The sequence below is a fragment of the Paralichthys olivaceus genome, chromosome 18 (genome assembly GCF_024713975.1).
Source record: "Paralichthys olivaceus isolate ysfri-2021 chromosome 18, ASM2471397v2, whole genome shotgun sequence".
Taxonomy (NCBI): domain Eukaryota; kingdom Metazoa; phylum Chordata; class Actinopteri; order Pleuronectiformes; family Paralichthyidae; genus Paralichthys; species Paralichthys olivaceus.
Window position 1 is genome coordinate 12653593 of NC_091110.1, and position 25992 is coordinate 12679584.

At 42.5% G+C, this 25992-nt stretch overlaps 1 protein-coding gene across 1 annotated transcript; it reads right to left on the minus strand.

Moving 5' to 3' along the window:
* Positions 1–1699: 1699 nt before the first annotated feature.
* On the minus strand, positions 1700–24862 carry lrrc75bb (leucine rich repeat containing 75Bb). Its single transcript, XM_020082552.2, has 4 exons — positions 24439–24862; positions 19178–19306; positions 16411–16523; positions 1700–4474 (listed from the first exon to the last, which is right to left on the minus strand). Exons 1-4 carry the CDS (start codon positions 24718–24720, stop codon positions 3871–3873), a joined length of 1128 nt encoding a protein of 375 aa, XP_019938111.2. The 5' UTR covers positions 24721–24862; the 3' UTR covers positions 1700–3870.
* Positions 24863–25992: the final 1130 nt, after the last annotated feature.

Below are 25992 nucleotides of genomic sequence, written 5' to 3' on the forward strand. Positions count from 1 at the left end.
GAATACATATTTAATAATATATCTTTTAACAGAATTGATGATCTCTAACGAAGCAGGTTATGTTTCACATCTGTCCATTTGTTTGTTGGTTGTTTTCTATGTTTGTAAGAAAGATCTTATTTCTATGAGTTGGTGCAATTTGGTGCAGTTTGGATGAATTTCACTTTGATTGTTGGGCCTCTGGTTCCTTCTTAAATGTTTTTCCTGAAGTACCTCAAAGCGATATGTTCTGTACTGTATTTACTTGAATTGTGCATATGCTCTACTTCCCACAACTGTACACAAGACACTGTTTACGTTTGGTAAACTGCACACAGTCAATTTGAACTGCTGAGTGTTGGCAGCTGGTTTGAGTGTCGGCCATAAACCAGCCGCGAACCCTTTGTAATTTGACACTCCTCTGTTCAGAGTGACAAACTGGGAATAGAAGATGGATGGCCTCAGCCCCCCCCCCACTGCAAATATGAAAATGCCTCGCTAGCAGAGCTTCCACAAGTCAGCAGGATGTTGATATTATTCAGCCTCTGACGGGTCCACGGCAACATTCTCATCCACACACAATATTAAATGCTCACGTGGAAACCAGGTGCAGCGGTAGAGTCTCTAATGTCTCCCTGAAGTGTTGGAGCAGAGACGGCTCAGACTCCACCTCTTTGTTCATCTCCATAAATCAAATATAATAAAATGTAAACATGTTATAAATTACATCCTAATGGGAGTTTGCATGTTCTACCTGTGTCTGCGTGGGTTTTCTCCGGCGTCCTCCCACAGTCCTAAGACATGTAGATCCAGCTCCCCCCGGGACCTTTAAAGGATACGGATGATGGATGAATGGATGAATGGATGAATGGATATCTCTTGATAGATCAGATTTTCAAAAAGCAGATAAATAATCCTGGTACACAGCAAAACCATTAAAACAACACATCTCCAGGAGGACATAGGTTTTACGTATAGACCTCATTTTTACAGATGTGTCTATAGTTGTTATTAAAAATGGATCAAATGGCTGCTTATGGTGTGAAAGAGTTCGTAATGATGAACACACAAAGAATCATCTTTAGTTGTTTTCATCTTTTAGCTCATTGTTTTGGTTGACCAGCTCATTAATACAGTGGAGCATTTATATAGTAGATATATCCCGTGTGAATATTCAGCATTGTCCTAGGTTTTATTTTTATTTATTCAGTTTTACTGTATTTCTTTTTCCTTACTAACGATATAAAACAGCATTGGGTACCTTGAAAGCTACATAAACCAAAGTTATTTTTATATGTACTTTATATAGTAAAGACCAAAAAAAAGTCAATATTTGATTTACATTCATCAGATGGACAGAAACATGAGTCCAAATAAATGATGTTACTCTATATCTGCTGGTTTAAAAACATTTAAATATGAATATTTATCACTATTTATCTATCATAAAGCATCATTTAATGCAGCTGAAGGAATGTATTTTGTTAGACTAACACATTTCAGATGAATACAATTTAAAAAGACTCACAATCCAATGATTAGTTCTTTATCTTCACATTTGACAACACACTGTTTGGTCTTGGTGAAATGTTTTATGATGTGCTGCGTAACAACATGATCGATCATCAATAAAGTCTCCATCTACTGCCCAGTGCTATTTTATGTCTTGACTTGTGGTGTAATAAATAAACAGTTAAAGAAGACAAGTCCACAAAAGACCAACTTTATTCAAATCATGTTTATTTTTTTAAGCAACAGCAAGCAAACATAGTTTTTTCTTTAAAAGCAAGCCACGATTTCATGGGGACAAAATCAACTACTGGTACCAATGTTATTATCATGGCAGTGATTTGTGTGAAAATTCACCAACTTCCCCCTGAAAAAACAAAGCTCGTGCAGTCGTCCTCATGTGCAAATGAGTCGTGCAAATTAGTAAACATTTCATTTCTATGATCAAAGGTAGTAATTTACTCTGCGTGTCCAGAACACACTCTAATTATACTCTCATAGACACACACGCGCGCACACACACACACACACACACCAAGCATCCTGCTCATTAACATCCCTGTAAACACAAATAAACAGATTTTCCTGAACATTAGCATGGACAGAAAACATCTGTAGGCAGGAAACGACCTGGGCTCTGGCAGAGTTGCGTTCACATGCGGCAATATTTAATAAATCCCTCAAAAAATAATCTCAAATTCTTCAGGAAATGTATTGAAATAATATTTTACACCTTTGACTATATATAAAGATGGACGAAATCTCCCAAAAGTGAAGCCAAAGTGTCTCGATCACCACCTGGTGGCTGGCTGCAGTATATGTAATTAGTCCTGCTTGCTCCTGGTTAGCATATGGGACATATTTACAATTTACGTAGTTCTTGTCACATTGGTGTACAGGATGTTTAATTATCCCAGTAAGTTTGGTTTTAATTACTTGTTTGACGCTATTAAATGGGCTGAAACAGCATGATTGACAGCTGAGAATGTTTTGAGATTGGTTGAGTGTTGAGCGCGGACTCTGATTCCCTCGTGGCGTTTGCGTAGAGATGCATCCATCTTTCTCCACAGTCTAGAGTTTAAACTGAGGCCTTTCCTTTTTCGATTAAATAGGAGAAAAGGTCTTTTGGATGCAACACACTCTCTGTCTGTGGGGTCTGATTATTGCCCAACAGTAAACAGTCTTGTCCACGTTTTAAAAACGATACCAAAATATAACACCTACATATCTAAAAAAACACACCAGTTAATAAAACATTGTAATTTATTCATGCCACAACAAGGATTAATGTGCAGACTGTAGCTCCACACAGGAGAACATAAAACAGCTGTTTGTAATGGATTCATATAACTCTGTGTATGCCTTTTAAAACAGAGTGGGCATATTTCATGTTGCTTATGATTTCCACTTATAAATAGAATCATTCATGAACCACCAGTGGACAAAATTATTTGGGGCTAGTCCTGTTTGCGGGGGAAAAAATAGATCTGCGGCTCGCCATCTGTGCCTGAGCGGGTCTAATGAGACCTGATAGAGGCGGAGATCGGTTCATCAGCAGCTCGCGTCCAAACACTGTCGGTGTCGTGTTCATGTATCAGGCTGCATCAAACATCAAACACATGTACTGGAGCATCAGGGCTCAGGATTTAAATTAAGATGTGTTCAGGACGCTTCTTTTATTTACTATAAGTTGCAATTTTTTTAAATAATTCTTTTGTAAATAATGTGTTCCAACAGGATGAAGTGGAGGCATATCTTTATGTGAACGTAGTCTCACTGCAGAGTTCTGTCTAAAATTATATCCTGTAGATTGAAGTTCATTTTTCCATTCACTTGTATAGGAGAGTGGGTTCAGACTCTATGTCAAAGCAAAAACATGAGCAGAAATTAAACTGATTGATTTTCTTAAGTGGGATTTTTAGTGACTTTGATTCATTCTGACTTTTCACAGAAAAGGGGCAGCAGGAGCAAAGTTAGGGATAGAAAAATGTGCTCAAGGAATGTGAATTAGTAAGACTCCCCCTCCAACCTTTAACACCCACCGCCGAGGTGCCCTTGTGCAAGGCACTTAACCCTCAGCTGCTTCAGTGGACAGTGACAGATAACAGGAAGCTTCCACAAAAAAAACGAAAAACAGCAAGTCTATTCAGTTCAGTCCGACTTCTCCTGGGTGAATGGAGGTGGAATCATTGAGTGTCTGCATCACATTGCCGGACTTCAGCATTCAGAGGGAAAAACAACACACTCACTTATTTAAAAGTTTTTATCAGAAGCTGGATTCATCTTCTGCCACGACGGCACCTGCTCACACAGGAGGCTACACTCAGGGCGAGGTGACTCAGAGGGATACCAGTCCCTCTGAAAGGAAGCAGCTCTGAGCGATCACCTCCCACAGAAGTGCAACGGAACAGATTTTGACACATTTTCTTCACCAAAGCCCCAGGCCCGTAGCTCCAGCCTGTCCACCTCCTCCTCCCTGTCGTCCTCCTCCACATCGCCCTCCTCGCACAGGCTGGGCTCCTCCACAGAGGTCTCCATGTTTGGGTTGTAGTGACCGAACGCCTGCGCCTCACTGAACTCGTAAATGGTGGGGAGGCTGCTGCGCAGGCCGAAGCGTCGCCGCAGGGCCACAAGCAGCGGCTGTGGCACGGTGAAGATATCAACATTGTTGCCCAGGTCGATCCAGGCCAGGCAGGGGAAGTTCTTTGGATCTTTAACCGTGTCCGTCAGGTCTTTCAGGACGGCCACCGTCAGACGGTTGCCATTGACAGCTAGTATGGTGAGTTTGGGCAGGCAGCCGAGGTGAGGCAGCAGCAGCCGTAAGCTCTCGTCCTGGAGCTCAGTGAAGCTAAGGTCTACGGCCGTCACCGCGTCGCTGCTGCTCTGGAGGTAGAAGGCCACGCGGTGGACGTCTCGGCCCGACAGTGGGATGCCAGACAGGTTGACCACGTCGCCTGATACTTTCTTCTTCAGCGTGGTCTTCAGACTGTGACAGAGGAGACAAAACAAAGCTCATTTATCTACAAGTTCTCTCTGAGGCACAAATGCCAAACTGTTGCAGACTAACCCAAGTCTGCAAATTCTTCACTATTACCAGTCAGCATTTCAGAAGTGTGTAAAGACAAACAGTGTTTACATAATGATACAGAGGTTATTGATCTATAAGGGTCTGTAATGAGGCACCGAACGGTCCCACAGGAACAGGGAAACTGCAATGTGTGCACAAAAAGAAACAGTATGCAGCATTAGAGTGTAGAAAGTGTTGCAATCAATAATGCAGAGAATTTGCTTTTAAATGTGTCTCGGTCCGAGTCCCTCAACAAATTCTTCCTCCAGGGCTGAGTTTCATCTTCTAAATGGCAGCAGCTGTTTTCAGTTTTGGGGATATTCTCTCCCGATTCATCATCGAGCAGTTCAAACAAGGCAAAAAGTAAAGACGTTGCCAATGTGTCCCAAACAAAAACCTTGTTTTGAGCTGAGGTTGTGGTTGTTGGCACACGGGACAATGTGACATACAGAAAACATGTAAAACATTCAGGAGAGATAAGGATTCTTTCATTTTTAGAAATCAGGTCACTTGTGTTTGAAAAAGTACAGGAAACATATAGAGTGTGGATTTGCTTTGTTGCTGAGAGTTTGATTGATTGAAGATTGATACCAATCTCATGTCTGTATGTTAAATATGAAGCTATAACAAGCAGCTAGCCTAGATATTAACTGTGTCCTAATTCCGGGGATGCATCCTTCAGAGGCTGTATTTGAGGCTTACCAATTTCAATGGCCCCCTTAAATACCTCCTTCCACCCCTGAGCAATGAAGACTCCAAAGCGTGAATCCTTCTCAGGCCAGCCTAGGATTCATCGCCTTCAGTGGTGAAGAGTTAATGGTGGCAGCAAGTGATGAGACCAAAAACTCCAGTGCTTTGGTGTTTGGTTTCATGTTTAGAAGTAAGGATCAGGCTAAATTAAACAGCTGACAGTATACGTGAAAAAACCAAGGGGCTTGAAAGTGTTCTTATTGTGTCTAACTGCAGCTCTGTCGCTATGCCGTGATCCAAATCACGCTCTATGTGGCCACAGAGGCCGTCTCCTTTGTGGGTCGTGGACACAGCAATACATCTGATCTGCATTACTTCTTTTGAACAAATACTTCCCCGTCATTTTGCACACAGACACAAAGAAAACTGAGTTTTTGTGAATCTGTATTTTGAGTTTTTAAAAACCTCTTTTTGTGACATAACACGCAGAGGAAAGCTTTTTTTGCTAAAAATCTGTATTGACGTGAACGAGGCGATAGTCAGGCAAATAAACCTGAACCCAATAAACACAGAAATTATTAATTTTTATTTTATTTTTGTGCTAAACTAAGTTAGCCCCTGTTGGCTGTCGCTTTATATAATTAGTGCACACACATTAAAGTTGTAGCAGCCTCCTCCTCTAAGTTCAGTCAGAGGTCTGGAGATTTAGCGCGGGACAGACAGGAGGATAACGGGCTGGATGACGGACGGACGAACACGCTGAAGAGGGACAAAGCTGAGCCTGAAACGATAAGAGCGATAACGCCAAGTATCATCCATTTTCAGTCATAACGACTTCAGACAAAAGGTGTAAGGTGAATCCATCTCAGGGACGAGCAGCACTAAGAGTATCACACCTGTCAGGTTGGATCATTGTATCCCTCATTGGGCAATATGAAGCTAAGTGTTCTCTCTATACCAGAATGTGGTCAAATATTCATAGGAGCTATAAGGCGCCTGCATGCAAGACTAAAGGCAGCAGTGATCACCTCCCACAGCGAAGACATCTGCCAAACAAATGAGGATGAAGCAGAAATGTGGGACTTTGTTTAAAAGAAGCCTCTCTTTGTCTTTAGAGTCTGTTTGCCTATGCCTTGTCCCTGTTTCCTCAAGCGAGGATTATCCCCGCATCTCGCTCTGCTCGCCGTTCTGTCTGGGAGGCTGTGCTCTCTACATCAGTCACCCTCGCTGCTCCTTCCAGGGAAAGAAAAAAAATCCGTAGCACACCGAGGCTGTGATTTGAAGACTATTGATTCTAGGAGGAGGCAATAACTCATCTCTCCCTCCTTCACATCCTCACTCTTGTTCACTGTCGCTCTCTTTCATGGTCTTTTCTGTTTTTTGGCCCTTTTTTTTTTGCAGTCTCACTTTGTCTGAGACCTTGTATCCACTCTTTCATCTTTACCTGTTTTCAGCCCTGTCTGTTGGTTGGCTGGTTGGTTTGTGAGCAAGATTACACAAAAACAACTCAACAGATTTTGACAAAACTAGGTGGAGGATGTGATATGGGTCATGACAGAACCCATGAAACTTTGGTTTAGATGCAAAACTTACTTTAACATTGTGAGAGAGGGCATATGTCAACATTTTTATTGTTTTGCCAGAGAATAGCTCATAGATCTTGATGAAAAAATCTGGCATATTTACTGAAGTGATGTCAATGAGTGTGTGAAATTTGGTGAAGCTTGATTAAACTGATTTAAATTAAAATTGGATTAAATATAAAATCCTCATCTCAACCGCATTATGCAGATGCTTGACTTTTTGGGAGCTGCCATGTCGTCCATCTATATGCCATCTGTCATATTTACTCGTTGCTGATAATGTTATATATATTATTATACATATATTATGTTAAAATTCCATTCATTCTTTAGTTATCTTGGCCTCTACTGGTAGATGTTTGCTACTGTAATGTAGAGTTGTTTATAAAGAGTATTTGTTTTAAGAGTTAACCAGCAGAAAGTCCAAAAGTTTAGTCCAATACATTTCCATAAACAGTATATATACTTATACTTAGAAAGCTGAAACCAGTAAATGTTTGACCTTTGACTTCAAATTCATTTTTCATCAATATGACCAAAACATTCCTGAGCTCAATCAAATATTGATTTCAACTGTAGTCTTTTTAAAAGTCAGACTGCATCAGGCAGATTCTTGGCACGCTCGACCACAGGAGGTTTACTGCACCACCGTGCCGCTTATGCACTTTACTGTAATGAAACTAATTATGAGCATCGACTCCTGTTCTCTTGGACGTACTTATCGGAGGGTTTTCTTGCTTCAACTGGATCCCTGCCCTCTCGTGTGAGCGCCTGTGTTTGTGTAGGAGGAGCGGCTCCATGAGACAGCGTCAGGCAGGGTCGCTCCTGTAGCTGAGTGGGTGGTGCAGGGGGGGGGGAGGTGGAAATCTAATGTGTTTTTAATGAGATTAAGTGAGGTCGACTTCAGACTTCCTTCCAAATCTGCAACCTTCCTGCTCCGTGGGCACAGCTCCACCCACAGGCTGCTCGGCTGGACGCAGGCCCGGGCGCGCAGCTAGCGTCTCTGAAGCCACATCGCACACACTGTAGTCCGTCACCATGAAAAGATAACAACAAAACAAAATGTCTAATCTGGCTCCCTCTGATGTGGCTGCCATGCTCGTAGGCAGTGGTGCACATCCTCTTGGACCAGCTCAGACACAAACAACTTCAAAGTGTAGTCGACCGGCATAAACACGACGCTAACCGAGAGCGTCGTCCCCTGTACGAGGACTCATTTAAAAGCAAACAACTGAGGCGAATCCATCTATTGGCTTCCTCAGGAGCGACTGATAAAACAGTACAGGAATCTAATAAGAGCCGACTCTCAAGTGTCAAACTATTGGCTGTTTAAATGTGGGTTCAGGCAGGCTGTCTAATTGCTTTTCATAGCCTGTCTTTCCTCGGGGATGTTGTTAACTTTTACGCACTGAACAAGGGTCCTCGCCGCTCTATAGTCATGCAAACCCCAGAGGTAAGAAATAAAACATGTGGGAAAAAAAAACAGAGGACGTGTTTTTTAAAGAAGCATTTGAGAAAGAGAATTTTGAGGGATACGCTGCTGAGGAATCTGCAATTCAATCTGTGTTTCAACCACACTGGATGGGATTTGTAGTGGATGACAAACCTCCATTGGTTTGATGGATCTCACAGGCTGCTGCTGTTCATACAGAGATTTACTCAGACAGGCTCCGATGCCCAGAGACGACAACTGCAAACACCACGCATCTGCTCCAGCTGCGTCTCTTATGCAACGTAATGGAAATGAGTTTGTGCAAAAACACTCAGCTGTCAGACTGATAGGAACAAGTAGCTAAAACGAACACAGTCTAACAATCCTGCAACAGATCCCCCCTTCATGGAGGATTTCAGGGTTCAGCTTTTGTTCAGATTGAGATGTTGATTGCTCAGGTAGTATGTTTGTAGCTCTGTTAACCTACATGGTGTTTTTATTTTCTTATTTTGCTGTTTGGTTCAGTTGAAGCGTTATACTCAAGCATTGGACGCCTTGTTGTTGGTAGAGGTTGGAAGGATTCATCCATCGGAGCCTTTGTTTCTAAGAGATCGAAGGACACATTTGTCATAAATTCATAATTGGAGAGCCTAGTTGCTCCACTGTGACACAATCAGTCTTCAATTGATCTATTGGCAGAAATTGGAAAAAAAAAATATTCCTAGTGATGTTTTCACTAGTGTGTTTCATCTAAATTGTACAAATTGTTGTGTTCTTTACTCTAGAATGGCTCCTTTATATTTAAATACTTTATATTTACATTGGGAGCCGGTCCTCTCTAGGGATGGCGGCCATGTTTTTTACAGTAGCCCAAACTGGACAAACTAAACCTTTTGAGTTTTTACGACAACTGAAGACGACCACATGTTCTCTGTCATGTTTAGAAGGACAGGGTGAGGTGAGGGGCGTTCAGCTGCAACATTCAACTTCACCACTAGATGTCTCTAATATCTACACACACTGAACCTTTAAATGTAACCAAACGCTGGTGAACCAGGAGGAGGTGGAGGCGGCTCATGGGGCTGACACTGCATCCTCCAGGATTAAGACACGGCAACATTTTCATAACAAGACTCACAAACCTTCACTAGTCTTCTGCCAGAGTTTTAAAGAAATGGCAGGAAAAACTTGTAATCTGCCCACCCACATAGAATACATGGTACCCTCCATTACCCTCATGAATCAGTAATACGTCCAGGGATATGGGGGAGTGTGGTAAAGGTTATAACCCCCCCATGTTCATTTATTATGTGGGATTTAATATAACCAAGGGCAGAGAGTGTTAAAGACGGTTTTACTTTTACATTTTTTCAGCACTGGTGTCTGTAACTTCACCCAAGCTACTGGAGCTGATGATTAAAGAAATATTAGAACATTTTGGGAAATTAGCTTCTGACACTGAAAAGAACTTTTTAATCACTCATTAATCGGCTCATCTTTTTCCTCTGTCCTCTATAAATATTTTCCATCAATTTAGAAAATAAAAGAGAAAAATGTTTGAGTCTAAAGTATATGTCGTAAGAAAAAGTTAATGTTAGAGAAGGACGCATATGGCACTACAAAAGATCTCTTTATAAAGAATCATTACAATATTACTAGATCACATTTTTACCATTCATAAAACTTTATACTCTTTATGAAGTAAACCTCGTTAGATTCCTTCACATGCAGCTTGATAGTAACGGGTGAGAATCTTAATATTCTGCAGACATCATTTTAAAGGATTTGTTTTGCTGTTCTGGTTAAAGCCCTGAGCATGGCCCACATGTTTTAAAAACACAACAGTCTGGTTAACATCAGAGTGAGCAGAGATACTGTATCTCAGCTAAGAGGAGAAACTCTGTAAATTTATGTCCTGCTGAGCACGCAGCGAGACACTTGACTCATTTCAGGGGGAATGAAATAAAAGCACTTGAGAAACACTGGATGTGGAAGCCGTTCCTCAGACTCGTGGGATCGGTCGGATCAATGTCTGCTTCATCAACGCTTTGGTCTTGACTTGTTTGTTCCTCGTATCGATCCGAGCTGTTTTGCCTCCGGGCTTCTGTATAATACATGCACAGAACGTTTGGCTCAGCCGCGGTAGACCCTACGAGGGTCTAATGTACAAACTCATGCAGGAAAGGTGAGCTGGTAAAGGACGGCTCCTTTGCTTCTGTGCCTGTGTTTTATGTGAACGCGCCCTCGGGCCTGTGACTGCACACTTCATAGCTGAACACTTCCTCAACCAGTTTGTTTAACTCAACTCCGTTTTAGCATCAAATGATGTAACTCTCATGCCTTAGGGTCATTTTTAATGAGAATCCTTTACAGTCACTCGGAGCAAAGAAAAAAATGTCGTTAAATATGCCATTTTCTCTCTGTCACACTGATACTACGGTTCTGCAGAAAATGTTCTGGGAAACATGAAAGTGGTGATTGCATATACTATCTCGTGTCCTCCAGTTTCACAGGGATAATGGCACATGTTCTGGGGAGGGGAAAAAAAAGCCTGAAAGCTCATTTGGATTTGGATTAAATTTCAGTGAAACATTTAGCGAATGGGGTGATTAAGGCTTCGACCATTGTACGGCACCAACAGAGCAGCTCCGGGCTGTGCAGTGTTTTGACATCTCAGATCAGTCACTGGGTTCTCGGTAACTTTGAATTTGAAGTCTGTGGGGGTGCGGAGCTGAACATGGAGTGAAGTGAGAGCAGAGAGGAGCAGCACATGTGCCCTTAGAAAGAGAAACAGGAGAATCTAAGTACAAGTCATTAAAATCTAAATCCCATCTGAAGATGTGTTATTAATTCCCACCAGTCATTTGTGACTTGAATTAGAAAAGGGGGCCTTAACCAGCACGGCACAAACAGAAGGGACGTTTTCCTTCAGTGCAAAACACAAACTACTCTGAAGTGATAGAACGAGCAATGGTAGGAGGAGCACATCACAAATACAGCGAAAAAAACAAACGGGAAAGAAAACATTACAACTCTGCAGCCCAACATGAACGTGGATCGCTCCTAATAGTTTTATATCCTGCCGAAGATAAAAACATATTTGTGCCAACGATTAAAAAAAACGCTTGGCACAGAACGTACCATAACGCAACAGTGCAGCGTGTAAAATGCAAAATGTCCTCCAAAGACGAGCCATAAATTCTCCCCTGATTTGATTTGATGTGACAAACTGGATGCTGACGAGAGAAGAATACTGCGAAGGAACACATAGAAAACAGTTTGCATTACATAACTGTATATCATGGAGTAGTGCGCCTGTGTCTGCTATATTATGTCAAGGCACAGTTATGAAACCAGCATTAAAATGCAGGGCTCCGAACACAGCGAGCGAGCAGCTGGATAGCGGAGTGAAACCTGATTGTTGTAAAGGATTGAGACCCACAATTCATTACAACAATCCTTATTTCTGTTGTTCTGAGGCAGCATTAGCATTATCTCAGATTTACAGTTAATATCCAAGCAATGAAAACAAACCTGTTATTTGATGTTTAAAATTTCTATCAATTTAAAAGCACCTTCAACCTTGCATCTTTTCATTTCTTTATGGCCCTGTGCCCTGAAGATCGGAGCAGTGGATACCGAGCATCTCTTTCCTTCTTCCCCCTCATCCCCCAGCAGCCTGTGCCGAGGGAAGCCCTCAATTATTGATGGATGTGGATGGCGGCTGGATCTTTAAGTCTCTATTAAAAGTGGAGGTCAAATAGAAAGCAGATTGAGCAGACGGAGTGCAGCGTGCAGTCAAGTGGAATATTCCATGTCCAACTTCAGACATGAGCAAATCCTCTCAAAAAAAGAGATTGCGCTCTCAAAAATGAAAAATTCTCACTTTTTCACATATTCTTTCCCAAGAATTTCTTGCCCACGCCTCAGGAGTTGACCTTGTAGGTTCGGCAGAGGTCGGGCTTGTTGAGTCAGAGCCTGTTTGACCCTCCCACCTCAGGGGGGTGACTCGTCTTCAGAAATAGGACGTACACATTTTAAAGGCAGAGGACACAGGATCAGCGTACAGATGCCACGTGTGGAGTAAATAAACTGAAGTAGAAGTTCATTTTTGCATATATGTAGTAACATTTTTAAAAATAGTTTCTCTTATATTACTTACATTTAAAAAAAAAAAAAAGTACATATGTATATTTGTATATTTATTCATATTCCTTTCTTCTTTGTTTATTTCCAGATGTTTTTCATTTGCACATAGGGAAACTTAAATAAAAACAAATAAAAAAAGGGTGATGGCTTATTATTGAAATTAATTCACTTATATTATGAGTCAACTTTACCCAGTAAATAATAATGTTCACTTTCTGGAAACCATGAATCTGAAAAAACCTATTGCAAACCATCCATTAGCGAAATGAGATTGAGTTTCAATGTATTTTCTAATTCAAATTGTCAATCAGAATGACTTTAAATCCATGGATCACCAATAAGTACAGCAGTGAGGTGAGCAGAAAAGGTGAGCGGTGCCGTGACAATATCACTGTGGCCCCGGAAGGATCATGTTCGGTGGAGAGGTTCAGAAATAACAGCGAGGAAGGGAAGTAAAAGGGATTTCTTTAAAGATTAAAGCAAATTAGTCTGAGCAGAGCAGAGAGAAGCTGGAGAGAGAATCCCACAGAGCGCTTCCGTGATGATTAGCAGGTGAAACGCTGTCAAGGAAACCAGGGATAGAAATAAAGTTGATGAAATGCAGCAGAAAAAGCGTTGATAAGCATAAAATTACACAGATGTCACAGAAACTTTTCACCACGCAACCAAATCTAGTTTGAGTCAAGATGCCTGCGCGGCTTTTCTCAGGGTGTGATTCAGGAGTGAGAGGATGACGTGAGGTTCCATTACAGGAAATCCGTTTTTTTAAATCGTATATGAGCAGATACGGGAAGAAGGTGGTGATCTTTCAAATATTAGTCATATAAAGTGAAAATTTGTTGCATTGTCTGGAAGACTCACGATGGCGGCTGGTGTGCAGGACAGTATGGAGGAGGCGACTTGAGTCTCATTCTCTTGTGTCAGCATCTGGGGATTTGAAATCTGAGCAGCCACAGGGAACCAGTGGAAGCAGCAGCACAGGATGATTTGTTGTCGGGGAGAGAGTATTTCAAGACCAGAGCAGGGAGAGAGTTTCAACCGCTGGGATGGGAAGATGATTTAAACGTTGAGCAGTGAGAAAGTGGAGAAAGTTGGAAGCTGAAACTTGTATGTTACACCTACAGCCAAAATTCTTGTTCTGCCCTGTTTGATGTTACATCTCGACTCTTAGGCTTGGATCAGAAGAGGTTGTCGGTGGGTCAAACTGCTTCAGACCCCCTCATGTGTGAGTTTCTATAGTGTGTATGTGAGAATGATTTTTAACGCCCACCTCTTTCCTCAACTGGCCAGCTGTGCAGAGGTGAAAAGTCAAAGTCTGAACTTCTCCCTTTGGCCCCTGTTTTTTTCCTTCACACAGCTATGTCATTTGCATGCGAACAAACACAACGCCATGCACGACAATGAAAAATTTGAAAAATACACATTTGCGAAGAAATGCTACGTTTAAAGTTGGACGAAGGCAAAATATCTTGGATATGAAAGCAGCCATCTTGTGCATTTGGAGCTAAAGTCTGCGCAGTCCTTCTGATACACACACCCAACCAATCGGGAGTCAGTCTCAGGTGTCATGACGTTTTGTAGCTTCAAATAACATGACATCAATGGAGGACATTGGCTGTACTCCACAGTGTCTGAAGTGTGCATCATTGGACATGAAGTGTTTCCAGATGTTGTTCATGATACTGAAATCAGCCTCTGGTTATCGGACATCGTTTGTTATTCAACCCATTCTTTGGCAGCTGATAAACCGCTGCTTGTGACTTTATTGTCCCAGTGTTTGGCGACTATATTGAGCTTGATAAAAAGATGAATAAAAAATGACTTTTGGCCCGGCTTCAGAGAGGGAGCTGTGGGAGGAGAGGGACTTGAGTCTGAGAATTGTGAGGTCTGCGTCACAAATCACGACTCAGACAGACTATCAATGCTCAGCCACAGCTGATGACACCTGCCCGAACAGCTGTCAGAGCCACGACTCGTTTCACTCTCATCATCAGTCTGCACGACGGAATATCAGCACTACGCTTAATCCTGCTGAACAATGTTTTCGACGCTGATTAATGCAGCAAAATAAAAGAAACACCAGATGGACACAGATTTCCTTTAATATACACAGAGTCTTATTGGTGAGGCTCAACACTGAACAGAAGAATCGTCTTGAACCACAGTTATTTCTTTAAATATACTCAGGTCTGTAATAGCTGCTCTAGGCATCAATTATTGCCTTGCAGTAAAGACGAGCAGTGAAAGTCGCATCTGCAGTCGTGAGTCCAATCTCATCCAAATGTGCTGGAGCTTGATGAAACTGAAATCCAATACCGATTACAATAACATTAAAATCTCCTCTAAGGGCTTCGGCAATACTGTATTTCTCCAAAGCCTGGCACTTGCAGCTGCGAGGAAAAAAAAAATGAAATTGCCTTGATATTTTAATAAGCGTGGCACACTTGCTTTGCACTTGCTGGGTTATAAAAGCAAAGCCGGGCGCAGTAATGAAGCTTGAGTTTTGATTTATGTCTTATATTTGTGGAAGATTTGCAACCAATTGCATATATTTCACCAAACCAATCCAATCGGAGGCCCCGCTCCAGAGCAGGCCATCACACATTTCTAGATCTATCAAGCATTTTTCTCACTATCGCATCATAGAGAAAATGAGAATGTAAGCACGCAATATAGGTTTTCCCCCATTCCTAAATATGAACCGATCTCATTCGCGATAGATTAGAAGCAAGCCTTGCAACCTTGCAGTAATTTCACCTCCCCTCTCTTTCTCTCTCTCCGTCTGACAGAGCATTTCCCCAGAGCCTTGGCTCAAACTGCAGAACCGCTCTGTGTGGCAACTGTTGAGCGAAATGCTCTCTTAAAAGGAGGAGAGGAAGAAAATCCCACATGGAAAAGAAGAGCAGAGGAGGGAAATCAATGAGAGGAAGGAATTTTAAAACAGGAGAAATCAAGGAGCTAGGGAACAAAACAAAAAAAGAGGAAAGGTGATAGACAAGGAGGCAGACAGAGAGGGAGAGGTGGAGAAACAGAGGATCGATAACAGAAAAGCATCTGAAATCATGAAAACCACGTCCCAATGTCTCACATGATCCAAAGACGTTGGTTTTCTACAAGTTGTAGCGAGCAAAGGAAACAGTCCCGCGGTACAGGGCTGTCTGGGTGGTCGCAGTGGAGGCTGCGAGGGAAACAGAGCCGAGCTTGCTAATGAGCTCACTGCGAGAGTCTGCTCGTGTTGTTTTCTTATTTTGAAACGCAACAACCAAGAGACACGAGCAGGAAGTTAACTCATGCTGTAAAAACTCTTTCAATCTGGGTTAATTGCTCTGGGAGAGGGAGGCTGGTGATCGTCATTATCATAATAACGCCACAAACGTATACCTGTTGCCTCGTCTGAGAGTTTTCATTTGTTTGCTGCTGCAGTCGGTGACCTTCTGTCGTTCTTCCTTTCTTTCACTCGAGCTCGAATGATCAGTATCAAGTTCAAATCCCAGACTGTTCACTCCTGCTAGTTATCTTAGTGCGTTGTTTCAGCAGATCAGTTTTAGGAGCACACCTTAATGATGTGGGGTAATGACAGAAGAACACTCTGGGCTGCTTGGATCGTTAAGTGTTTCAGCTGGTGTGAGAATGTTCTCATTACAATCGTATCAGTTTTTTTGCAATTTTTCACCTCAGGATTTTATTTTCTTCCACCAAGTTTCATTAGTATAAGTTATTTATCTTCTGGGGCCAAGGTATTTCAGAGTAAAGATCAAAAATAGATTTCTGGTCATTATGGGATTGAGATCCAATAACTTTAAACCTTTTAAACACATGATGAAACCTTAAAATCCTGGAGGTAGATCGTCCCAGGTGAAGGAGCAGTCCCAGACTTCCTCTGAGTATTTCAGAGAGGCTCTGTGGAGGATTATGAGCGGCGCTGATCCTCACGGGGAGGACGAGTAAACTGTGGCATTTTTCATCTGTAGTGCTACGACACACTGAGAGGACACACTCACCACGCCTGAGACTTCCTCCTGGGCACGCTCTGTCTCGTCCACTTGGAGTGAGGGGTCAGGTGGTACATCAGCTGCCGACAGATCTTGTTGGTGGACTTGAAGGAGTCTGTCTCCTGCAACACACACAAAGGACGGATGATGGCCGGGTAAAATGTTAAATATCTTAAGTCGTTTTCAGATATGAACTCTAGACAATGGCCTGGGCCTTCTCTGGAAACGCAGCAGGAGATAAATGTACATGCAATATTTGATGAAGTGGCTCATCAGCTTTTGGGGAGGTTTGCACAGTATGAATTCCCCTCTAGTTCATTTCTGAAGATGGATAAGAGCAATAATAAGGAGAATGTGATATTTGATTTTCTGGTTTACTTTGATAATCTACTGATCTATAATTTCTGACATTAGTATGTCAAGAGATGAGGGATAAACGCAGGGTGCGAATACTTCTAGATGTATATCTGGTTTTCTGTTTCCCTCCTGTTTGTTTTTCAGTACATGTCTAGCAGAGCGAGGAGGGAGCGGGTGGGGGGGATCTACGATGTAAAACTATTCATACATGATTTATCAACATGTTCAAACTCAACTCAAATGTCAATAAACTGAAAAAAGGTTAAACGTCTTCAAAGCAGAAGGCATTTATAAATTCATTTTTTCCGGCAAACTACTGATGCACTGATTTCCACATGGTAACAAAGCGTCTCTTTCATGTCACATGAAAACAACTGCTTCAAACATTTTCTACATAGAAACACTAATTTAGTTTCCCTTTCGCCTGCGTCTTCCTCCGCGTCTCCTCCTCGTCTTCACCTTCTTCTTTTCCCTCCTCCTCCCCCGTCAAAGGCTTTAAATGGAATGGGTTTGTGCTGAGCAGGCTAAATCTAATTAATGGTACAACACAACAACAAGGAAGAGGCAATGTGGCGAGAGAGAGAAACAGACAGGGGCAATTTACCTAAAGGCGATTAACCATTCCCGCTGCCACTTCTTTTCTTGGGCGACAAACAAAACATGCCTCATATACTCTATAACGTTCTGAGCTGCTGTTTCAGCCGCTCGCATGACTGAGCACGATGTAACAGCAGCGCATACTGATTCACATTGTGAGAGCGTTGTTGGGAAACTGAGGTGTGGAGGACTCAAGCATGTAATGTGCAGCACTGTAACTCTAAAAGCAACATTAGCAATGAATCATGGGTTTGTAAATCAGATTGCATGGAAACGTGACATACATTAGATTAATCTGTAACGACCATGACTGCTGTACATATATAATCTGAATATATCTCAGTGTAGTGGAAAACAGTATCTACAGAAGCCGCAGGGCCTTAAACCCAGCTCGCTGCCTCTCTACATCCTCGTCACGTCTGACACAGAATCCTGCCACGGGTCGCCAGCCAGTCAGAGCTGCCAGCTCCTCGCTATCCGTCCCGTCCTCCTGGGCTTTCCTCGCCGAAGCAAAACACACAGATCAGATCAGTTACTTACAGGTGATTATCATCAGAGCTCTGTAAGTAAAAACTACACCGACCTTATCTTGAGGAGAAATCATCTTTTCCTCAATCTGATAAGAACATAATAGGCTTGAAAGGCCCCCGGGTCTGTGTTCTACAGCTTCTCAGAGTTGCCGCTGTAGCTTCTTCACCCTCATACACAAGTTTGAGATGTAATTTGAATTTTAATAAGTTTGATTTGTATGCCAGGTTACAAGCGGATGAGCAGACTTTCTGTCTGGATAAATCACAGAGCATCCTTGATTTTTATCAACCAAATAAATCTGACCTGTGCAGAATCAGTTTTAATGATGAAAAATCTGCTTTCTGTGCATTCAGGCCTGGTATACTGCTGTGTACTAATATTACTGATATGGATAAACCTTAGACATTGGACGTTAATAAAATATAGACAATGATAAAACCCTGATACAGAACTGTGCCATATGGCAAAGTGGCAAAGTGCAACTCAGTGACGCATGGTCTTTTTGATAAAGTGGTTTATGTAACTAAGGCAAAGAAATGCTGAAACAATATATATACATTTCGAATGATAAGAAATAAAACCCTAGAGATTCTCTGCCAGAAAAGTCAAGACCACCATACCTACAAACACCCGCCCACTGACTGGACCCCTCCACCGTATTGGTATTTTTACACCCACCCATGTATCAGCTGAAGCGCTTATCCTTTGAGGGTTGCGGAGGCGCTAGAGCCAAACCCAGCTGATATTGGGTGAGAGGTGAGAGGTGGGGTGCACCCTGGACAGGCTAAGTGTTTGCACAGCTCTGTCCAGCATCACCACCCTCCCCAGGCCACAAGGTCGTTGCCCTCAAAGTGCCCTCACTGATGGAGCCAAAGCCACACCACCCACAGGCCTCAGTGCCTGTTGACCTCAGCATGATAGCCACTGGGCAACTCCTCACACTTGCCAGTAGGAAGCAACCAAACCACATAATCTCAGTCGCGCACCTGCAGGTCCTGGAGCACAGCTGCTGTCAAACCCTGATCCAGGTCGTCCCTGTAGCCTCGCCATCCATCCCTGACCTCTGTACCCCACCATACAGCATGCACGTGTCCCTCTTTACAGCTGGGAATCAGGGGTTTATGAGAAGCTAAAACTTCTCATAAACTTTACAGAACTTTACAGAATGCACTTTGATCAGTCGATAAAACTGAAAATGTCCACAATGTACAAAGTGACTTATTTTTACCTATTATTGTTCTCTTCTGTTGCTTCATCCAGAGTCAGACCGATTTGTTTTAGTGATTCTTACCCTTTTTGGACACTGCAGGTCCCGAGCTAGACTGAGCAGCAGCTCATGAGAAATGGGGTCCACCAGGTTGAGAAAAGCTGCGTTCTTGTACAAGATGTCGTTGAGCGACGTCCCCTGGAGGCCCAGGTCCTGAGAGGAAAAAGTAAAGAGACAGACAGGGATTCGATTATCTCCTTTCTATTTGTTTGATGAAAGCAGTCGTGTCTGAGCTGAGCTTAATTCAATATTCGACTGATATTTCATGGATAGTTTAATGGAAAGAGATTGTCAGTGTTTATAAGCTTTTGTTCATTATTTTCCCTTTCATCTCGCTCCTCTTATCAGGCCATGGCTGATAAGGTTCTGCCATTGGAGTGATGATAACACCCAGCTGATAGGGGTGGGGTGGTATTTCTTTGAGCTTTGTGTGTGTGTGTGTGTGTGTGTGTGTGCTCGTGTGCACTGAGAGCAAGGTTTACACATACCAGATTCGATTCCAGATAAATGCATTTCTGACTTCTACCTTTTATCCTGACAATTTCGGGCGGATGTGGCTCAGAAGTTACAGCAGGTCGTCTTCTGACTAAAAAGTCGGTGGTTTGATCACCGTCCATTCCACGTGCTGAAGTGTCCTCGGGCAAGATAATGAACCCCAAATTGCCCCTGATGTGTGATATCACTGCACATAGAAGCACTGGAAGAGTGCGAATAAGTGGATGGTGAAATTGTAGTAATTGAGATCAATCGGTCAAGACCAATTCAGAGGAAAACACTGTGTGATGTGCACAAAAGTTAAATAAAGGCAGGGAACAGGAAACCTCCCCAGGAGTGGATGATGATATTTATATCATCTTCGGTCAGTTTCTATTCGCAGTGACACTGTAAAGATTTTGAAGCTGCTTCTTCAGGTGATGCTTCGAGCACCGTTAACATAAAATCACATAATGTCTTCAGACACATGAAATGGCCCCACCAGCAAACAGCAGCCACACACTCACGCGCACGGTCATGTCTCCATGACTTCAGAAGACATTAAGTTGATTTACTCTCATTACCTGGAGCCTCATACAAAACCTCCTTTCTGACATAAACCTAACCTTAAAGCATGCCCTTAGTTTAAAGGGAATGATTTCTGTTATGGGCGGGGGGGCTTTGTTTTTGTCCCTTTAAAAGGAAGACAGGCTCCCCCACAGATTTAGGTCCCTACAACATGAACAAGACCCAGACACACAGACACAAGTTTGCGCACCTACATATATCCTTGTTAGGACACGACACTGATGTCAGTGAAACCCTTATCCCTAACGCTGACCATGACCAATTGATCCTAACCTTAACCCAACCACATTTCACATCTTAACCCAAACTGTAACCAGGACCTCAGAAAGGATGTCTAGACACATTAGGATCCAGCTTAGGTAAGAAACAATTTCACACACACACACACACACACAAACACACACACACAGCAACAAAAATAAAGTAGATTAAAAAAGCAGCACAGCAAACAGCAGGGAAGACATGAGGCCGAGAGGATGAAACAAATAAGATGAAGATGAAAGGTTTTGAGGAAAGAAAGTCAAATGAATTATGTCTCTTAATCCAGAACAAATGTTACAAGATGATTTCCTCTGCTAATGCTCAATGTTACATCATCAACATAACTGCTGCTGAAGAGAAAAACACGTTTCATGGGACCAGCAGCCCCTCGTTTGAGTAGTTCTGTCATGTAAAATTGCACCAGCTAGAACACTCAATACTGTCTGCTCTATAGAAAATGAAAAGCTTCTTCCAACAGCAGGCTGGATGCTGAGGCTGTGTAAAACATGCTCTATAAGCTCTGACAGCCCTCACACTTTGGGGCACAGTGGAGGCAAAGAGGAAAACTCCCATCAGCATTTTCTCCTCCTCCAGCTTTTGAGTTGATTTATCACAGCGGAGCTCTGTGGGATTCCCTGATGTTGGGCTATCCTCCAGACCAGCCCACTGCCTGCCCTTCAATAAACCTCATTTAGCGCAGACGCTGGCTGCCACAAAAAAATCCAAAAAATGGGTGCAAGGAGGAAATTGGAGACTATTTTGCAATGATGATAATGTGTCTGTTGTGCAGCTGCAACATCAGATATGATGTTTTGTCTGTGCAGCTGCGTGGGGGATGCACAGCTGAAACTAAAATACACACATCAGAGATCTGATCCCACGGATTAATTTGGCTGATTCCTAATCATGAAAGCATGAAATGTTTTCCTACTTGTCACCATCAGGATTCGTGCTGTACACTTGCCTGCACGATTTCAGATCTCGCTACAAATGTCCTTGTGTTAGCTGCATATCTAATATGATGTCTGCCTCATCATGGAAAGTCTGAATAAAACGTCAAGCTCTGGATTGCAGAGCATCATCCCACACATGCAGTTCATTAGAATCCAATTAAATATAGTGCACAGTGCCACAGTGTTTCTGCTTCACTGGAGGAAACATTTCAGAGCTGTCAGGTGAACTCCAGCTTTGTTTTCTTTCTTTCTTGGACTGAAGGATTAAATATTCTTTACTGACTTGACAAAATGTTCTGACCCTCAATTTAATTACCCAAGACTGTGGTTTTCATGTGAAAATATAAAGCGGAAGTTTCAAAGACACATATTCCCACAGTCATGGGCAATGGTGCTTTGACGGAGGATGAGGTCAATATGTCAGCTTAGTCAGATGTGACAGGACATGTGAGGATTAGCTCCTTCTTATACATTCTGATACACGACTATATTCTGATATCTCCATTGTTATTGCTACAGTTGTACATGTAACGGTACCCTAAAACAAAGGAGAACAGAGCGAGCAGGAGGAGTTCTCAAGAAATGGTGATTTTCTTTATCAATCCTCTATTCAACTTTTGTTTAGTTGAATATATTGAATGAATATGAATTTCTGTTGATCATCAAACCGGTGCAACTTTATATGCAACAACTGTGTTGAAGATTATTGCAGAAAATAACGTATGCGTTGTGAGGTAACCTTTAACTTCATAAAAAAATGCTCGTCATCCACAACAGGGAGCACTTTAATTAGCGTCCCCTCCATTGGTTACTCAGTTTGCATGCTGTAGCATAATTGATATGACCATTTGCTGATTCTTTGTTTACTCGGGAATACCTCGAAGATCCCAAACTAATCAGCTTAATAGCCCAGAAGGCAGATCTGCGATGGAGGTGTACAGCCAGGAGGCTGCTGTTATTAGTCCCCTCCTGTAATGACGTTCTTTTTTGTGAAGGAAACATGTTCAGGAATCCATCATCTCAAGGTGATTATCTCCAAATTCATCCGTCCCTGAGAGAAACAACAACGAGGCGATGTGTTTTTCTCCTCGGTCTTGACGTATTGTTAGTCAGACACTTGGCTTCAGCCCCAACTACAGACACCAGTGGCAGCACTCCGGCGTCACCTCGGTGAGCGATGGCAAGATTATTCGTGCTTCGTGAGCAGTTTAAATGCCGAGCTAAGGGGAAAGGCACCTGTGCTCATGACCAACAAATCTACATCTTGATCTTCAAAATTCCTTTTCACCCCTTGAAAGATAAAACCGGCAGCAGGACTGTTTCAATAGATATGGGAAAACTCTGAAGTTGTAGAGCAAGCTATGCATGAGTCCCTCCTGCTTCACATAAATATGAATATAAAGCTTTACAGATTTAAATTCATCCCTCACCCACAGTATCATACCCTCGGTCTATTGTTTGAGTGCAGAGCCGTAGTCTTCAGTTCCCATCAGTGCCGTTTCCTGCTTTAATCTGCACACATCTGTATAATTTCTTCTACAGCACTGTACAGATGGGCAGGGAGCTTCATGACAGGGGGCTCTCTTGATCAGAACTGCTTTTGTATGAACTTCAAAACTCTTCTTGTCTGATCAATGCGCAGCCACCAGCAGGCAGCATGAAAGCTCAAGCTGAGCCCTAAACACGATTTCCTTCTGTTTTTTTGTCTCCTCTTCTCCCTAGTTTGAATAAATCTTCAGAAGAGGAGGATTAAATCAGGGAAGGTGTTACACAGTGACGTGTTACAGATAAGACAAACACACCCTCACCTTAAAGCTTTAGATGGTGAGAAGTGGAGCTGGGATAGGTTTGCACCAATCTGCATGTGCAACAGGGGCAGATGAGAGCTATTTACCAATATATGACATTTACATTTGGATAATCTGCACCTTCACATGTTCCTCTGTGTAGTTAATATTCTCTTTTATGTATATTTCAAACCGTCGTCACAGCAGGGAACAGTAAACAATGTCAGAAAAAGAGAGCAGATATGCCTGCAGCATGCCATTCATCTAAGATTTTAAGATCTTCTTTTAACCCTGAAAAGATGGTGTTAAGTCTCTACAGTGCAATGATATGGTGTTGCCATCTTTATTTTCCTCTCTTTTATTCTTGTGAGGTAGAGATTTTGAACAAACATGCAAGCGAAAATAATATAGCATTAATGTGCGATGTCAAATGGAAACCTGAGATACCATATGCTCTAAATCTGATTTTCTCCTGATCTCTCTGCACAAATGATCAGAAAGTCACATCTGTTCATTTTGCTGAGTCTTCTTTTCAATCATTTTGGGATATTTTAAAGAGTTGGCATAAAAGACCCAGTGTTCAGTGTTTTGGAGCTCACTGAATATTCAGAACATGAGCAGCCTCCATGACCATTCCCTTTCACACAGCACAGGTGGGTGATTTCCACCAGTGCCTCAACAAACGAGGCATTTGCAAGCGCTGCTTTACAGTGCAGGCATGTCCTTAAAGCTTAAGGGTGAAGATTAATGTACAACCATTATGAGAAGTTACAAAAAGTAAATGATTATATGATTTTTACTTTTGAAAAAATTATTGACATCATGTCTCCTGCAGATGCATGTGCCTGTTGCCAGAGGGATTACGGCTGTTCCAGCTGCTGGGATCATTATGGCTCATATTATTGAATCACTGGGCTGTAGCCTACATGTCAGATTTTATTTAATAAGAGCAGAATATTGGATAAACTGATGTTGTACAAGACATATGGTGAAAATGATGGACTACATGAATGTTGTGAGGGCTGAAACATTTTCAGATTTTATTTTTACACATTTAATTTGTTTTTTCCTTGAATATAAAGTCCAAATGGTGTTTACAGATTCAAAATAAACTGAATCTTTGCTCATGTGAGTCAGAAAACTTTCTGCATGCACACAAACCCAGTTTACAGAGTCAATAACAAAGTTTCCTGCGCACTGACAACAGATTTTAATCTCTTACCTTCCTCAGCAGTCTAAGCACTTCAGCCGCCTGCTCCATCCTCTGCTCCCGGAGCAGCCTCTGGATCTCCCGGAGCCACGCCACGCGTCGGACATACGGACTGCGGTTGTTCCTGCGCATCATCCCCGGCAGCTTATCGGACCTGAGCATCAGCGAGGTGAACAAGAAGTCTCCCCCGCCACTTCTGTCGCCCTCTCCCAGCGCGTCGTTCCTCTGTCGTCTCCTCTTGGACCATCTGCTCTCCAGATCGAGGCTCCTCTGCCTGGTCAGCCTGGAGCCCATGTCACTCCTGGCTGTGAGCGGACGCGCGGCTGGAAGTGGCGGAGAGAGGGGTTTTCACACTGTGCAGCCAAAACATCACACTGGAACTTACTGCGAGGTGCGCAGACATGCATCAGCCCGCAGGAGAGGAGTCCTGCAAAAGTTCCCAGTCAGACCTGTTAAAGCATCACTGTAATAATAATAAGAGTTGTGATAATAATAATGATGTGGGGAGGGTCTCGGCGTCGTCCCCTCTCTTTGCATCCGTCCATGCACTGGCTGAGCACTCTGGCATCCTCTGCTTCACTCAGTACTGGTGCCCTCCTCAGCCAATCACATCACGACTCTGCACAGCCCGAGACTGTGGAATCTAACCTCACATCATGACACACAGGATGTTACTGTGGTGGATGGATGGATGGATAGATAGATAGATAGATAGATAGATAGATAGATAGATAGATAGATAGATAGATAGATAGATAGATAGATAGATAGATAGATGAAACAATAGGTGAATGGATGGATGATGGTGGATGGAGTGGATCGGTGGGTGGGTGGATGGATTAATGGATGGATAAAGTGGATAGATGATGGGTAGATGAGTAAAAGGATGGATAGAAAATGTTTTTTATATATCACGAGTTTATAATAATATAATAATAATAATAATATATTATTATTATTGTTACTATTTTATATCAGCCTCCACTTCATTTCATGCTCTACCGATTTGGTCACCAGCGCCAAATATGCTGCGACGTATTTTACCTTATTATTATTCCACTCTTGTATGAATTCTATGACTTATTTCAAAACAGTATTTCTGTGATGACCCGTCTGTTCTGGACTCTCACTTCCTGTTTTATTTTGTTCTTCACTCCCTCTGTTTTGATCTCCAGCTTCACTTCCTCCCATTGTTCAGTTCCCCTCCACTGCTCTGACCTCACCTGCATCACATCAACCAATCCCTCACTCAGTATATATTCACCTGCTCACACATACACCACCTCCCTGCCGTGTTGTGTCTGTTCATGTGGGTTTACAGCGCTCATCCCTCGTGTTGCCCTCCTGTGTATGAACGTTGCCTGTGTTTCTGACCTGTAAGTTTTGATGCCTTTCAGCTTGTTTTTGGATTTTGTGATTTTTACCTGTGGCTTCGTTGTAACCTTCACATTGCTGACTACCTTCCCATGTATGACCTCTGCATTAAAACTGACACTGTTGATCTGAACTCTTGAGTTTTGCCTAATTCCTACATGTGAGTCTCTGTTCTTTGTTCAGTCATCACTG

Excerpts from the sequence above, each read along its gene's own strand:
- lrrc75bb (XM_020082552.2), bottom strand. The coding sequence starts at position 24,720 with ATGGGCTCCAGGCTGACCAGGCAGAGGAGCCTCGATCTGGAGAGCAGA. Across the intron at positions 16,524-19,177 it reads ACCTGCAGTGTCCAAAAAGG|GAGACAGACTCCTTCAAGTC; the intron begins GTAAGAATCACT and ends TGTGTGTTGCAG. Across the intron at positions 4,475-16,410 it reads AGGAGGAAGTCTCAGGCGTG|TCTGAAGACCACGCTGAAGA; the intron begins GTGAGTGTGTCC and ends CCTCTGTCACAG.